The following is a 16,782-nucleotide window of genomic DNA, read 5'->3' as shown; positions in this document are numbered from 1 at the left end:
TTATTGTTCGAATATTATTGTCATTTTTCTAATTACACATAATCAACAATCAATCTCAGGAGCACCCAACAACGGTTTTCTCCCAACTGCTTTTTACAGCATTTTAAAAAATGCTGTTTTAGGCCATTTGGAGTGCTTTTAAAGCTCTGTAAGTTAATGTAACACTGCGTTTTAAAAATTTCTTTCTGTTCGGTCATTCTAGGGTCACGTGAGTCTTCTCAGTCGAATTTATTATGGTCTTTCTGTCCATTTACAGAAAATCTTAGGTCTAAGACTACCTCTCCAATCATAGCTGATCTTTTACTGGTAGCCAAAACGAAACAGGCATTACATTTGTCATATCACGAAAGTTTGAGGTGACAATTCTGTTAAAAATATCAGAAGGGATAAAAGGCCTTCCGAACAGATAATTCAACGATCAGTTGGGTGCTCCTGCATTCTATCTGAAGCTATTGTTAAACCCTTTTATCTTCCATCTTTGTATACATATCTGTACCAGATGTGTAGTGTCATCATGCTTTGACTAACCTAATATGCTACACATTACGACTCCTACAATTACGATGATACTTTGTGACTTCTACATTAAGAAAAATTGTTTTCACCTTTTAGTTTTCCCGTCTTCTTCATCCATATTTCTTTTCGGTTTTCCTGACATGTTTGGTACTGTATACTGTGACACAGCTCCTTCAATCATATCCATAGCGCACAAAGAATAAATTTGGCTAAACACCTACTGCCGCACAATTGTAGACAAAACAGAGGTCAATTACTCAAGAAAGAGTTAAACGTAACCACTGGCGAATCTAGATGTGCTCAAAAGGCGAGGGAGACCCGAAGTTATGGGATAGGGAGAGGTTGGTCTTTTCATGTTTTCAATCGGTGGCCTGAAAGTAGCCTTCACTTCTAGATCAGCCATAGGTGTCGGGCTATTATTACATTGCTCACAATTAAACAATTAACAAGAATAAGCGGTATACTGTTTGGCCCTGTTACAATATTTTGTTGTATAATACTTTACTTCTGTCATCAAAGTGAACTTACTTTTTTGAAGGATGTAATTTTTCTCTAGAGAAAATGCAACAATAACAATATAAGACAGACAATATAAACGCATAGCTAAGTTGGCGCTTTCACAGAAAGCAATTTAAATTGGTCTGAATTACGCTTTCTTTCTCGACCACTATACTTTATAAAAGCGCCTTCCAGCAATTTTATTTTTCCCACGTTGTTACTAGCAGGCTGCTTTCATGACCTCGTTGTTAGTTTGTTAGTTGGACTTGTTGTTTTCCACGCGTCTTTACAGCCGACTCCAAACGTGGATTTTACCTTATTCTAACCCTTTTAAACTACTGGACAATTAAATCCCCAAGAACACTAAAGAAAGGAAAGTCACCACTAAGTGACTTTAAACCCTAAAAAACTGTCAATGAACTGCTGAGTTCTTGTAAACAGCTACAAGCTTCAAATTTAAAGGGGCACTATCATGAGTATGTTTTAATTGATGGAAATCTAAAGTAATCAGTTTTGTTAAACGTTATCATAGAAACGCACTGATGCAATAATAATTCTGTTACAGTGAGTCACCCATACACGGAGTTACGATGTAAAATTTAAAAAGTGTGGAAGACTTTTCTAAATTTTGTCTTCAAGTCCCGTCGTAGGAGCAAAGCAAACCTAATTAGTAAAACGTGTTAACAACTGTTATGAAAAAATGCAGTAAAATTGTCGTTTTCGTGCCCCTTCAAATGTTGGAATCGGTCGCAAATCATGTAGCACTTTGTTTTTAACTTATTATTTACATTTCAAAACTTACCACTAATTACAAAAGCTACATTACATAACAGTACCTTGAAGTAATATGATTCTTCTATCTTTTAAACACATGTAACACTATTCGAACTCACAGTTAAAATTACTTATCAAAAATATATATGTACCGTTTTAAGTAATTTTGTACAAAAACTACGTAAAATACATCAATAGCCGTATTACAATAAAAGCATTTACACGAAGAAATCATCAACATCGATTTGTTTGATGTCTTAATACAGGCTCACAGCTTTGGATTAATTAACTACAATTGTTTAGATCTAAACAACCAGCATTTGGAATTCTACTGACTTCATACCGGCTAACAGTTTTGAATATTCTGTGCTTCTAAGCTATTTCTGTTTGACGCCATGTTGGTGTGTACCAAAGTTACAATCTTAGTTAAAGACGTAAGAGACTTTATCTCTTCACTGGCAAATAGTCTTTGTCTTAGCCTGCAGGCAGGCTCACGTTGGAGCGCAAGCGCGCGCGGCGTAGCCGCGAGACGAGAAAGTGACTTTCTTGGCGCCTCTTCACCAGACTCCTTCCCGCCGGATCGCTTTGCTCTTCGCCGTTCGCGCGTGTGACTCAAAGGTGAGCCTGCTCGCAGGCTATCTTTGTCCTCACCTCGCCCTCCCCAAAGGAATTTGCCACTGGGGGAGATCCTGAAAGTTTGCCAGGATTGTGACTTTGCAACACAAGACAACGTAATCAGATCTAAGCATGCTAAGTGCTCTCATTTTCTTAATATTCTAAGTTAAAATGGCTAATTTGGCATTCTACACATGCAATCGTTTTCTGACCTTTTCTCCACGATCCAGTGAATATCTTCTAACATTATCTACATTTAACTTCACCCGCTCTATGGCTAGTATACGTCTAGGCTCATATCGTTGCCATGTTCCTGATTTTTTTGTTGTTGGTGGTGTTTTCTTTTTTGTTTTTGTTTACTCAGGTTTCATTTACTGGCATACTTTCGATTTTCCGTGGACGACGGTTGAGAGAAAAACAAAAATCGGCTTATTTGAAATTATATATTCCATAAAAGTTTTGAAAATAACTAAAATACCACTCAGTTTGAAAACAGAAATATTGAGAACAGGTTTCTGCCAGTGTAAGAAAAATCGATATCACCAGCGAGAACAACTGTGCAGCCGCTTCACGAGTTGCTTAGTAACACGACGGAACCTCATTTGCTTCCGTCGCGTTGCCTCAGCGAAGTTTCGCCCATAACGGCACAAGCTTTCCCGACTGATGGACCGATCGCAATAAAGTACAACTAAACAATTACTTTGCCTTTTTGTAACATTCAGTCTATCATTGGTCCTAATCTAGCGGTTTTGTCAGGTTTTCTGAAACCCATATACTCTTGGGAGGAGAGTGGCAACAGGGAGTTAAGTATTTTGCCCAAAAACACAACACATTGCTAGATAACGGCTTTTTTGCACCGGTCACTAGGCTACTGCGTCTCCACAAGCAACGATCAGCCCTGAACTACGCCTTCATTTACCATATCTTGATCCGCGTTTGGAAGTTTAGAAACCCGACCTAAATGATCAGAGCAAATAGATCGCTTAACCTGTATCGTAAATAATTTGTTTTCTGCGAGGTGGCTTCAAAGAATAAAGAATACAAAGTGTGAAAAATGCATCCAACTCTCTTTGAAGCCACCAAATGCTATAAGTCAGAAGTGTCTACTATGATTTTTAAGAACATTGTGTCGTCACGTACATAAGCGTGATTGTTCAGCTCAGCTAACGAGCAAAACATAGGACAACCACTGGCTATGTTGGTTTCCCTTCTTGGTCTCTGGAAGGAGGAGCTGCTCGGGTCAGGCCTGAAGGCATCGATCACGTGTTCCACGTTATCTTGATCAAGCAACATGAAGGTGACCTTCTGTCTGAATGGCCAGCGCAGTAACGCATCGTATTGACCGCGCATGACCACAAAGAACACCGAGATGTGCGTGCCTCGGCCCATGCCATCACCGTTTAAGTAGAGGCGTGCGCACATTTTGTATCCGTAGCGACTGGTGAAGAAACAAGGGCTGTAGAAGGACACCTGTTGTCCGGTAACTGCGTCGTTTCTTCTGCGAGCATAATCAGAAATCTTCCACAGCAACTGACCGTCGTAGCTTGAGAATTCTTGTTGTCTCACATACTCCTCTAAATCGGCCAGTGTAACATTTCTAAGAGCCAGTGTGTGCTCGATAGACTCTATCCTTCGTTCTTGCCTCCTGACGCTCTCCTGGTTGGTATCAAGTTGTCGTTTAACGTTACCCATATCACGCCTTGCTTCTTCTGTTGAGCGGTTATTCTCCACCAGTAACACCTCGTGATCAGCGGTCCTGTTTTCAAGGATGGTAACCCTGCGTGTAAGATCTGGGTTTTGTGATCCACCACTGGAATCACCAGACACTTGGACACTAGGAGCTCCACCTGGCAAATTCCCTGAAGCCACTTTTCTTTCCAAGGCGGTGATTCTTTCGCTGTGCTCTCGACATTTTTCGCGTAGATTCCCGGTTTCACCTGCTTGGGTTTGAACTTGAGCGAGAATATCGGCAATCACACTGTCGTAATTTGTCAAGAGCTGAGGACTTCTGGACATTACCCTTGGATCGCGTGTCAACACTGTTTCAAATTCTTTCCCCAATCGAAGCGCAAATTGTAGGAGTAGAACGTTGTGGTGGGCATTGGCTTGCTCCAGATGCTCTTTCTTTTCCTTTTGGCTGAGAACCTATTAGATTGTGGTGTGCATAATAATTTTGAACTCAAATACAGGCACTTTGTTATCGGATATCATATTGAGGAGACTATTATTTGAGGATTGTTGCTTCTTTCCATCTCTATCTTATTCTGTTAAATCCTTTGTTGAAAATTTTGTGTAGAATTTTTAGATATACACGAATATAAAATTATTCCCTCCAGGGAAGGCGAACTGTTTGATTGTAAGAGAAAAGCCAACGATAAAGGGGGCCTGGGAGGTAAGCATAGCTAAAAAAAAGTTTGGATTTGTAACTGATAACTGATAAATTTTAAACAACCGTTACGTGAAATGACAGAATTTTGTCGAAATACCCCATAACTTTTACTCGGAAAAAATACCACATTTAGACTGTTTGCAACGCCTGAGGACCTCATTGCTATCGATCCGTTACTAGGTATTACTAAGGCGTTGCTTGAAAATACAGACCTTCATTTCCGGAAAGCATTCCAACCGAACTTAAAATGTACCATTAATGTTCTCTGTTAAACTTGCAAAGTCTTCTGACTTATGACTTGGAAGATTTCCGATCAATTCTGATGTCTTTTGTATTTTAAAAAAAGCATTCGAAGATTGCCTTAGATTTGACGAGGACTCCTGAAGAATGCCGAGACTTAGTCATTTGATTCTAGTCATTTGATTCTGACATCTGTCATAATTACAAGAAAGGAACCAAATTATAACCGATAGCTGAGGGTTATAGAACAGTGCTCACCTCCGCTTTGTAGCAGCCAATTTGTGAAAATGGACAGGGACCCTGCACTCCTTCACAGTCGCCCAAAATAGGGTTCTGGTGATCTGCCAGCTGCAAACAGAATAAGATGATTAGACTAAATAATTTAACTGGATTTTACTGAAATACACTAGTTTGAATAACTCATCTGTATTTCACATCATTCTGTTGGATATAGCTCATGGTTAAATTGATACAGCTGTATTACTCAGTACCTCAGTCGAATCATAGTGCTGAGTTACAGGCCGGGTGGCTTCATTCACAGGCCACTCTAACAATGCTTTCGGTTTACAGAGACATATCCTCACTTATTATTCCTCAGGTAAGTTGGTTCGTGCAAGCTTAGAAGAATTTCGGTGAGACTTTTTTTCCAAGAGCACGAACAATTCATGTAATAAAATACTATACGACAAGGCCTGCTTCCTCACCTTTCCACGATGAATGCCCTCTTTACTACATTTATCACACGCAACTGGATATGCTGGGCATTCTGTTTCTTGATGTTGCTGCAAAGAAAATTATCATAAAGTCATCAAAATCCGCATTATGCAATTAAGAGAAAAAGGAAAGCAAACTTCGTTCGACAGCCCAAGAAAGTATCTAAGAAAACAAAAGAAGAGTGATATAGACAAGTGATATAGATAGATCCATCGAAATGGACTGACAGCATATTATCATATTATATAGTTACACTATGAACACACCTGAACTGCCTATTTAGTAACTGAAAGCCTTTTTATATTCAACGTATAGCAAAGTTCACAGGTGAGAAACGTAGTAACATGGAAAGAGCACTGGCGGTTTAATAAAGCTCTCATACCACAGACAATTATCAGCTTGTTATTATTCAATGATGTATTGGAACCCAGCCAAGTCAAATTAAAATGATATTCTGGTATTTTGGCTAAATGTGTTCCAGAAGTACACGTTTAGCAACTTTTCCAGTCTTTCGTGCTCAAACAAACGCGGTTTAGTCGGGAAAATCCGTATACCTTCGGTTTGGTTGACAGGATTACATTGAATATTAGTCAACTGTTTTAACCAAGAACACTTCAGCCAAGTCAACGGAGATCAATTCTAACGAATCAACCGAAACCCGTTTAGCAACCAGCTAGACTATGCAGCTTTCGAAAAAAACATTGTCTTCTATTGTCTTCCACATTTTCTTCCTACATCTTGAAAACTTCGGTCAAACTTATGAAGCTTTTCATTTCCGGGGGGGGGGGGAATCCCATATAAAAAGGACAGGGGTGCTCACCGGAAATTTTGAAAAGAAGCCCTCTGATGTACCAAGATCCTGTTTTGTTGGCGTGGCTTGAATTCCCCCCTCCCTCCCCCCCCCCCCCACCCACCTAAGAGGTACCACCTCTAAGACAACAAAAAAACTGACACTGACTTTTTTCGTCTCAATACCCTAAAAGGTACCGCGAAGGTTCCCGCTGTAGGACCTTTTGAGGCTGAACTCCCTAACAGGTACCAAATCCGCCTCTTCAACCCCTAAATTGTGAAAGGTACGACCAGCACTCCTGTTCTTTTTTATATGAGAATCCCTTCCTGGGGGGTCATTTCCCGGTAATCCATCGTAGTCTTGCTACTGCTAATGATTCCGTCTTGTTTGCTATCATTTATAAAAAAAATTTAACATTCTCATTTAATGATGTGATGACTGACCCACTGAGAAGTGCCCACTGCCCTGACAAGAACTCAACACCATGTCCCCGGCCAGGGTTCGAACCCAGACCGCTCTATCTGGAGTCCAGTGCGCGGTGCTAATCGTTCGGTCGCCACAGCAGCCATGTATTTAAAGTAGTATATGGTCTCACGTACCTTCATCCTCGATAACACTATTTGTCTCTGGCAAAGGTCGCACTTCTCCAGTCGATACAAGCATTCACTTTCCAAGTGACGAGTTAGATCAGCTTTTTTCACCAGGACGCCACACTCAGGATGCACGCAAGGTATTTTCAGGAACTCGCAACTTTTGGTGTGATTCTGCATAAAATTTGGTAAATCAGTTAAAATTCGATACTCTATACCGCTCAGATACTACTTCAGCGCGACATCTGTATTGTAAGACACAGGACCTGAGTTTTTCCCGAAAATTTATGGCTCAAGCGCGGTGCAAAAAGTCAAGGGGAAAACGAGGATCTTTGTTTAACGATGTAGATATGGAGACCTAAAAGAGGTTTATTGGAATTTTTATTACATCTTGCGCTCCAAGATAGGAAAACATTTAAAACTCAAGCCCGCACTGCAGAGGTACAGCCGATAAAATTGACCAAGTAATTTCCGATAATCTCTAACACTAAAGAAAAAGCTTCATCGCATTCTTTTTAACTCCTACGCTACACGTCGTATTTTCAATTCTCCTCGGTGTTTGGAAATGTAATCAACCACTGTTTCTCGTGCTTAACATAGCATCAAAGGCCGTCTCAAGAAGTAAGAACGACTCCAACCACAACATTGACACGGTTTAGTCTTCACCAATTTTACAAACCATAAGCTTGAAAAATATGAATACGAAATTTTTATACTTGTGAACAAACAAAATTTACATAATTACTAGGCTTCTGTACATTATGCTAGCATTTTTTCGAACATTTTAGTGAGGCAAAAGCATTAAGCATTATTTGATCACTTTAGTGGAATTTTCCCCGAAAATTAACTTTTTTCCACGTGCAGAAAATAGCCGGAAATTAAAATTATTTTTTTCAAGAAAATGAAGTCTTAACCTGAAATTGAAAAAATTTCAAACGCCACCCTAGAACAGACGAGTGGAGACTGAGGAGAGGTCAGCGGTAGTCAATTCAAATTAAAAGATCATTTACAGAATTATCTTTTGTTGAATAAAAACTATTTACGTTGAGTTATACTACGTAAACGTTTTTTTAAGCACCCTGAGCTTTAATTGTGTCAAAACGTCAAAATTATTAAAATTTAAAAACTCCTATGTGTGAGCATTAACCGAGAATTTTAGTGACTTTCTGGGGGGAGACCGAGCATTTTAGTGGGAAAAATGGAGCATTAAGGTGGAGACAAACAATAGACTGCAAGGCTGATACTACGTGAAAAACGTTTCGAGACACCAACATGACAAGAACCGATAAAGTACGATCGCAACAGTGGACAGCTGTTTCGCCCTTCTTGGGGCTCGTCAGCACTGTGTAGCGAAGATATGTAACGCCAGCCCAACAGCCAACGCACATAAATTGAAAATGACCCGTTCACTATATCAAGCTCCGTACTTTGAACTCACTTGCGCCCCGAAACACGCGTTGCCACATCACGTGTTTCGGGGCGCAAGGAGACAAAGTGTCAAGATTGGTGTCTCGAAAAGCAAAAGAATAAATGTGGCTGGACAAGGCCTGCCTAAACATTTAAACGTTTAAATATTTAATTGTTTAGGCTGGCCTTGTCGTTTTTGAAGTGTCTGTGAAGAGGATTTAGATGACGTTTTGCACGACTAATAGAGTTATACTAAAACAATGAAATTATTCGCTCTCGATGTCTATGCGTGATAGCTGACTCGGGCTGCGCCCTAGTCAGCTATCGCGCAATAGAAATCTCGAGCTCGTAATCTAATTGTTTATTAGTATAAATCTACAGTCAAACCTGCACATAACGGCCCTTTATATAGCGGTCACCCTGTGTATAACTAAAAGAGATGCAAATACGAATACTTTAGATTAAGAAACGTACCTTTACCACAGTCTTTGCAAAAGTTGGCATTTTGATCGACTAACGAACCACAAGCGCTGCAAAACATCATGAGCTCTAAAAATGCACTAACACTGCACTAAAAATGGTAGTTTCCGAGTGAGCAGTGTGTTACTGTTACACGACATACCATTTGAAAAGCAAATAACAGCCGCTGACCAAGTCGTTTTCTTTGTTTTGCCGTGAGTTAACTTTGTTTTGCCGTGAATTAATGGTGTTCTGCCGTGAGTTAATTTTCGTTTTGCCGTGAATTAATGGTGTACCGCCGTGAGTTAATTTTGTTTTGCCGTCAGATAACATTATCTTGCCGTGAGTTAAGTTTGTAGTGCCGTGACTTTTTGTTTTGCCGTGACAGTTGTGGGCCATCGTATTGAAGTCTATTGTTTGTCTTCATACATTTTTTTGGCTGATCAGATCTCTTGTAGATCCTACGTTGGCAGCGTTTATCGTATGCGGTCCCTTGCAGTTTCTGGTTTCTCATTAAGATGGAGCATTTTAGTGGGGAAATAAAAGCATAATGTACAAAAGCCTAATAATTCCGATGGCGCCCGTGCGCTATCTACAGTTCATTCGCACGGGCGAATTCCGGCGAAATTAATTTACAACAAAGGCGCCTCTATATAAGTTACCTCCAAATGTCTCACTTCTCCTTTCCAGATACACCCATCATCCTTAAAGGTACAGTGAACGACAATGGCAAGTATTTCACGACGCATAAACTTGTCTGCAAAAACCTAAAAACATCATTACACAATTATAAGCCTGATTGTAAGCTGTTTTTTTTATTAGTTTTATCTTTTCAAGAGCTTCCTGCAAGCCTCGAAAAAAAAATCAACATAAAATGGACGACGAAGAAGTACTCTATTGACTTTTACCGTCTATAATAATCATATCGACATACGCTTTTGAAGACACCTCTGTTACCCAAGGGTACCAGAGAGATCAAGTTAATCCTTAACAACCAGTTCTACCTGAACCCATGCACTATATATTCTAAACTAACAATATCCTGGGCTCTTTAACGTTCCGTTTGAGTTGATATGCAAAGGTGAAGGATACATTACAAGCTTTCTTGTCTGAACTGAGACACATTTTCAGGCACGGCTATCATTTTTCTTGTTTAGAAAAATATGTCAATAGAAAATAAGCCTAAGGTACAACCTTTGAGAGCTTTTGAGTCATTTTGCTTCCCTGCACTTTTAAGACAATGCAGTTAGCGTACATGTCAAAGAAAGATGCAAATAGATATACCTCGTTTGGCCGGAGACTCTTTCCATCCTTTAGACAGATCATCACAACAGTTCCTTGATCCCTAGAGATAGGATTAGTCATGTCATAAATAGGGGTGATTACTGCGAGCGGCGATGCCGCGAGCCGCCGGTAGCGCGGGCGCCCGCGCTTCTATCGTACAGGACAAAGAACCTCACGACAATGGAAAAATATAGACAAGGCGAAAAAGACGTAACTAGTCTTAAAACTCGAGTACTTAACTTTTGTTCAATAATAAGCCACGTGATGTGAAATTTATATGAAATAATTCATATATGAACTGCGGCTGTAGATGAAAGTGAAGAATGATCATCGCAGTTAATTTTCCAATTTAAGCAATTGGAAAGAAGAAGCCTGAAAAAATCAGGGCTTCAACGGGATTCGAACCCGTGACCTCCGCGAATACCGGTGCGATGCTCTACCAACTGAGCTATGAAGCCACACATTGGGAGCGAGGTCAATTTATTGAGTTCATATCTTCCCGTGAGGAGTGAAATGATGTGAAGTTTATATGAAATAATTCATATATGAACTGCGGCTGTAGATGAAAGTGAAGAATGATCATCGCAGTTAATTTTCCAATTTAAGCAATCAGGCTTCTTCTTTCCAGTTGCTTGAATTGGAAAATTAACTGCGATGATCATTCTTCACTTTTAATAAGCCATGTGTAGGACCCTGTCACGCTACCATGACAATCATAAAAAAGGTATTACTACCAAATGGATCGAAGGCATATAGGAATAAAGAAGTGAGTAAGACAGAATTTTGAGTCAACGGAGTTTGGATTACGGCACATTTTGATGGTTAAGGTTTGTGTAGAAACAATGTGGCCAACTTTAATTGGCAATTGCAAGGTCAAGTGACAAAGTCAATAATCTTTTGCCCTCCTAACTAATAACAAATTTTACAATAAAACAACGCAATAAACCAATCAGAACACCGAGTAAATTCCAAGGGTAGGATACTCAAGTAAGTCGAGATATGATTGGCTTTAGTTTTGCTTCTGATTGATTAAAAACAGAAAATAATTCCGGGGGATGACTCCCATACAAAAAGGACTGGAGTGCTCTTTTACGGATTAAAAAAACGGTTTTGGTACCTCTTAGGGTGTTCAGCCTCAAAAGGTCCACAGTGGGAACTTTGTGGTATCTTTTAGGATACTGAGAAAAAAAACATATGACAGGAGATAATGTGTTGTTCTGCAATTGGTACCTCTTAGGGGTTAAAAAATTTCGGGCCACCCCCACAAAACAGGCTTTTGGTACCTCTTTGGTATTGTTTTCAAAATTACCGACGAGCATCCCCGTCCTTTTTATATGGAGTTCCCTATACCTCCCTGCCCCCCTGGCCCCCCGGGAAAATAATGCCTCTCGATCTGACGTTTATGTCAAAGGTAACTTACAGTTTTCATTTTATTTTTTAACCGCAAAAGTAAAGTAGTCTTTTTTTCCAATCGCTCGTATATCTTTGGGCCAAGATCAGGCCCCCTATAATCTTGGAAACCTGTGTTGGAAAATGCTATTCTCTACGCGCTACGCCTCTTGCTGCCCAGCCTGTGTAACGTTGACAAAACACTTTTCATCTGGCACAGATTTGATTTTACTTTCCAGCATTGAAAGGGGGAACGGGAGTGCTGGCGCCTATTCTGTAGCTACTATGGTTATGATTTCAAGATTTTATGCACTTGACGACATTGGATGTTAAAAATGTTTTCCTAGTTTTAGCTTCCTAAGACGTTTTGCTTTCCTGGACTTCTCAAGACTAGTCTCTGCATGCAGTGTCCGGTTTATATATCATGGACAAAAAAAGCTTGAGTAATTCGGAAATTTGTTGTCCCTCAATTTTTTTTAACCTATTGAGCTGAGTCCTGCGAGCTCTAGTGGTGTGGTTCGAGTCAAAAGTTGCGACAAGGTTTTACCATTTAATCAAAAATCCCATAAATTTAGGTTGGAAAGCAAATAAAACAGTAAATTGTACGGAACTGTTTTGGAACTTTTAGACCACGCTTTGAGGTAATCGTTAGTCTCCCATAACCGTAACCAAATTATTAAGGGTAATAAGTGTCGTCTATTTAGGTCGGTTTACTCACTTGAAAAAAAAAACCCTATCATAATTCAACGCTCATCGCAAGCAGTTCTTACTGGAGAAACAGTAAACGAGACAACTCTTTCGTTCTCTCCTAATACCTTTTTTCTCTCTTTTCTCTCCAAGATTTAGGTCTGTGCCGTTATTTATTAGTGCGTTATTCGGAAAGGTGTTTCAACCAAATTTATAGAGCTTTGAATGGAGACATGGCGGCCGTAAAGTAACAGAAACGTCTGTCATTGAGTTTTGCCCTCGAAAGGAAACGTTATTATTCTAGAGCTCTGACACATTGAGATTAATACCTCCTCTTGAGCAAGGACTGTTTGGCTAGCAAAAACTTGAGTAATAACTCATCTTTTGGCCCCGGGGGAGTACTCGATTATACCGGCTCTATAGGTATGTGCGGCCCCCAAAGGATTTGGTTTTCAGCTGTTTTGGTGATAAATAGGGTATCCATTTTGGCTATTTTTGTAATAAATAGGGTATGGCTTTTGCCTCCTAGTCTTGATATGGGTATTTTTTTAAAAAGAAGCTTCTTTTTCATCATTATCGAAAAGACCATCAAAAAAGCCCTTCACAAATTATGATTAACATTGGTCTAGGGAACTAATTATAAGGCAGGTCTGAAACAGAGTCTTGATGTATAGGTCAGGTAATAAATAGGGTATCGAATTTTGGTCAGGCCATAAATAGGGTAGGGAAAATCGTAGATTTTGGTCATAAATAGGGCAAGGGTTTTGGGAAGCGGGCCGCACACCCCCACCCAAGTAAAGCGAATTCAGGGAGTTTTGGCTTCATTGTCTTCCACGCCGCGATCAGAAATATTCGTTTGCCGTCTATCATCAAACATGCACTATATATAGGGAAGATATTTGTTTACAAACATTGTTTTTGTCATTTAAATGTTCAAAGCGTTAAACAAAAGAATTCTTTGTTTCACCAGCCAATAGGTCTCTGGTTGGCATATTAATAACAATTGATGACGTCACTGGTATCTTTGCTATAGGTGAAACCTGGAGACGATGAGGGCCTTTCGAGCAAATTTATGGTTATTTTCCACCTTCGGTAAATTCGTTGGGCCACGCAATGGGTCGCGATGAAAAATATCTGAGATTTGCGAGTTTAAATTCCCACTTAGTGTACGTTCGCCGGCGATTAAGGAAAGCAATGCTGGGCTCGCGGTGGGTCTCGCTATGAAAATTATCTGCGAGATTTTGCGGGCTTAAATTTCCACTCGGTCGGCGATGTAGGAAAGCGATGGTTAGGAAAACTATCGAGCATGCTTTTGATGTAATCTCGAGGCGATGGGAGCTTTTGACGCAAATCTATGGTTAAAATAATATGTTCCTTCGGCCCGACATGATTTCGACTTTTTCACGCCAAACAAACACAAAGACTACGTGGTCCCGCGGGACACAGGTTAATTTGCATATGTGACTACGAAGAAGAAGGGAAAAAAAGAAACAAGACCGACGAGGCCTGCCTCAGGCATCCCGCGTAATGAGGAACCCTGTCGAGCTTGAACGTTGCAAAACGTCAAGTTATTAGAGGGTCTTACATCTGATTAAACGAAAACTTCAGCACGATTGGTAATTTTTTTTTTATTTTGGAAAATGATGACGTCACATGAAAACCGGCAATTGGTGGGGCAACCTAACAAACCTCCGTCTAGTTTAAGAAAGATCTTTTGACCAGTTAGCTTCAATAGGATACCTAGATTATAAACACTGCCATTAATCACATGTCGGCTTACAGGCTTTATTTACTTACTGAATGAGATTTGCTAAACAGGACTGGCAATAAAAATGTCCACAGCTTGTCTGCATGGCCTCTCTTAAGAGCAGCACACAGGAACTGCAAAAGTACTTCTCGTCAATGGTTTTCTTGTCCAAACTTGCTACACGATATCCTGGCATTCTGAAGTATCCTCTTCTTTCTGTGGCACCGATGTCAAAAGGTCATAAAACTTTGTCCGTTGGAATCTCCAACAGCCCAAGTCTGTTTCCACTGACTCTTTGTTGTCCGGAAAATCGCTTTTGACCAAGGTAACTATGTTGTGAGGAAAAACGAAAAAAATATTTTAATTTGCTTTTATTATGTGCTAAATAAATGTAACCTGGAAAATACAAACACGACAAGCTCTGCAAGCAACTGATAGCCTACTGGCTGGGACGTCAATATATTCTCCTTTAATCATGATGTCACAATCGAAATAAATATCACAATATGTTCATTGGCTGCGATCATCACGTCAAGTGGGGCGGAACTATTTGTACTATGCTGACAAACCATTACACATGAACGTCTTATGAAACACTTAAGTATTGAGACCAATAGCCTTACACTTGTATTCCAGATAGTTAAGAACAATTTCAAAGTACAGTAGAACCCGCCTTACGGCCACCCCGTTGCAGCTTTAGTAATTATAGGCACTTTCAAAAGGCATAACTAATAATATCCATCGGTGGAATCTTAAATAACATAGCATTAAACTGGCGACCAGAAACTGCAATGAGCTTTAAACGACTTAACAAAAAAGAAGGATAATTGTTTTGAGAATAGAACAATAGTAAAACATACCAACGGCTGGTAACAGCGCTTCTTCTTTTACGACAATATTTTTATATGAATTGATTGCTTGAATATATTGAAATACATGAGTGTCAGTCGATAGTAGTCTAGCAATCTCGAAACAATGCACATATGCGGTTAGCTCGAACAGATATTAGACCTTTCTACAGAAATGACATTATATTGATTGTTATCTCGTCTTCAAAACAGCTATGTCATGTTAGTACTCCCACGTCATTGATTATCAAACCAGTTACTATGCTATTGATTATTTTGTTGTCTAGTGGTCAAGGGCAACCTCTCTTCTCGATGATTCCGTTTTGATTTTGAAATAATCACATTTCTGATGTGACTATTTCAAGATTTAAAACTAACACTGACAAAGGTTCTAGAAATTTACTTTGAAGTTACTGACGCACAACGAATAAAATATAGACAAGCGTTTTAATCATCTTGGAATTAGAGAGACAGTCCAGCTCACATTTACGATTCATCGTCCACTGAGCAAGATAAGTTAAGACAACAACTTGTGAGTCAATAAAATTCAGTAACCCAGTTTATCTTCTTGCTTTTTCTTCAGAAACAGTTACGAAAAAAACATGTTCTGAAAGAACGTGCAGTGAAGTGCGAAATGTATTCCACCTACACACCAGGGTTCTTTATATTGTAAGACTAGTAAAACAAAACTCATAATGTCGAGACAAGCACCTAACGAAAGCTCGCTGGCAAATTTCAAACAACCATGGTACGATAGTTTCTTTGACTTTAAATGAAAACTTTCCAAAATCAGTGCTCACCTTTATGATATTTGACGTGTAGCTTTGTTGTGAGAGTACAAGCGTTCACTTGGAACGGCGCAAATATAAGAGACTTGGCTTCCAAATAAAGCAATCAATCAATCAATCATTTTTTATTTCTTAATCTGCACTTAACAGTCGGACTGGCCTGCGGATAGCTAGTGCTAGTCTAGGCGGGCTAGTCTATCAAGATATAGTTACAAATGTTTTTTATTAATAAATATAAAATAGAAAGTTGAGAAAAAGTGAATACATTAAAAAGGTGGGAAAAGAATGAGAAAAGAAGTGAGGGTTTATCCTGAGATTTATTGGATAATTTTTTTTAACCACTACTGACATTTTAATTGAGAAATAATCTTGTGTATCCCAATGAAAAAATCTTCGTCTTCGAGAACACTTAGTAGTTTGTTTTTAATTATGCGTTTAAATGATTTCTTTGGTAGCTCTCTCAGGGAGTCTGATTTCTCATTCCATAGTTTAGCAACAATTCTTGAAAAGGCATTTTTTTTTTTTGTATTTCAAGTTTTGAGGGTTTTATGTAAAAATTATCGGAAGTAGAAAAGCGTTTGTTGTTAGAATTGAGTTATTTCGCAAAAAGGTTCATCACTGGCTGGACTTGGGAGAGAGAATACGTGATGTTATTTTCCACTATTTCTAACTTCACGTGACGACCATATGCTGATTGGTTTCTTCTTTTTGTTTTGTTTTTTCATTGTTTTGCTAATTACCTCTGCCTCGTGCTTCGTTGGGACGATGTATGCTGATGTGGATAGTAGTGTTCTCAAACAAGCGATAAAGCATGAGGATGTAAGACGGAAGAAGGTTAAGTTCATCCTTTATCTGGTAATTTAAGGCATGACAAGGGAAATAACGTTCCTAACCGGCTTCAGGACATTACCAGGCATATAAAAACGCCATGATGTTCTGAAATTATTCATCAAACGGCCACGCCACGAATGCAATCAGTTTCGGCAGGTAAATGGATTTCTTTGTTTAGAATAACCATACAACTGTTCATGTTTTCTTGAATACATC

General features: G+C 39.4%; 1 protein-coding gene and 1 long non-coding RNA gene across 2 annotated transcripts in view; one reads left to right on the top strand and one right to left on the bottom strand.

Annotated features, from left to right (window-relative positions):
* Positions 1 to 2,864: 2,864 nt before the first annotated feature.
* LOC145477788 (TNF receptor-associated factor 2-like) overlaps positions 2,865 to 16,782 on the bottom strand; it is an 18,607-nt gene continuing 4,689 nt past the window's right edge. Inside the window, exons 2-8 of the mRNA XM_081455618.1 lie at positions 14,150 to 14,428; positions 10,277 to 10,337; positions 9,655 to 9,759; positions 7,136 to 7,300; positions 5,737 to 5,814; positions 5,291 to 5,380; positions 2,865 to 4,548 (exon numbers count right to left, since the gene is read on the bottom strand). Of these exons, the coding sequence (XP_081311744.1) occupies positions 3,490 to 4,548; positions 5,291 to 5,380; positions 5,737 to 5,814; positions 7,136 to 7,300; positions 9,655 to 9,759; positions 10,277 to 10,337; positions 14,150 to 14,295 (1,704 nt within the window). The 5' untranslated portion in view covers positions 14,296 to 14,428 and the 3' untranslated portion in view covers positions 2,865 to 3,489. The remainder of the gene's footprint in view (positions 4,549 to 5,290; positions 5,381 to 5,736; positions 5,815 to 7,135; positions 7,301 to 9,654; positions 9,760 to 10,276; positions 10,338 to 14,149; positions 14,429 to 16,782) is intronic.
* LOC145478241 (uncharacterized) overlaps positions 14,422 to 16,782 on the top strand; it is a 4,883-nt gene continuing 2,522 nt past the window's right edge. The window contains exon 1 of the long non-coding RNA XR_014048217.1: positions 14,422 to 16,722. This is a non-coding gene — a long non-coding RNA (uncharacterized LOC145478241). The remainder of the gene's footprint in view (positions 16,723 to 16,782) is intronic.

Source organism: Orbicella franksi, chromosome 1 (genome assembly GCF_964199315.1).
Source record: "Orbicella franksi chromosome 1, jaOrbFran1.1, whole genome shotgun sequence".
Classification (NCBI taxonomy): Eukaryota; Metazoa; Cnidaria; class Anthozoa; order Scleractinia; family Merulinidae; genus Orbicella; species Orbicella franksi.
Note: the sequence above shows the minus strand (reverse complement) of the source record. Positions and strands in the feature narration are given on the sequence as shown.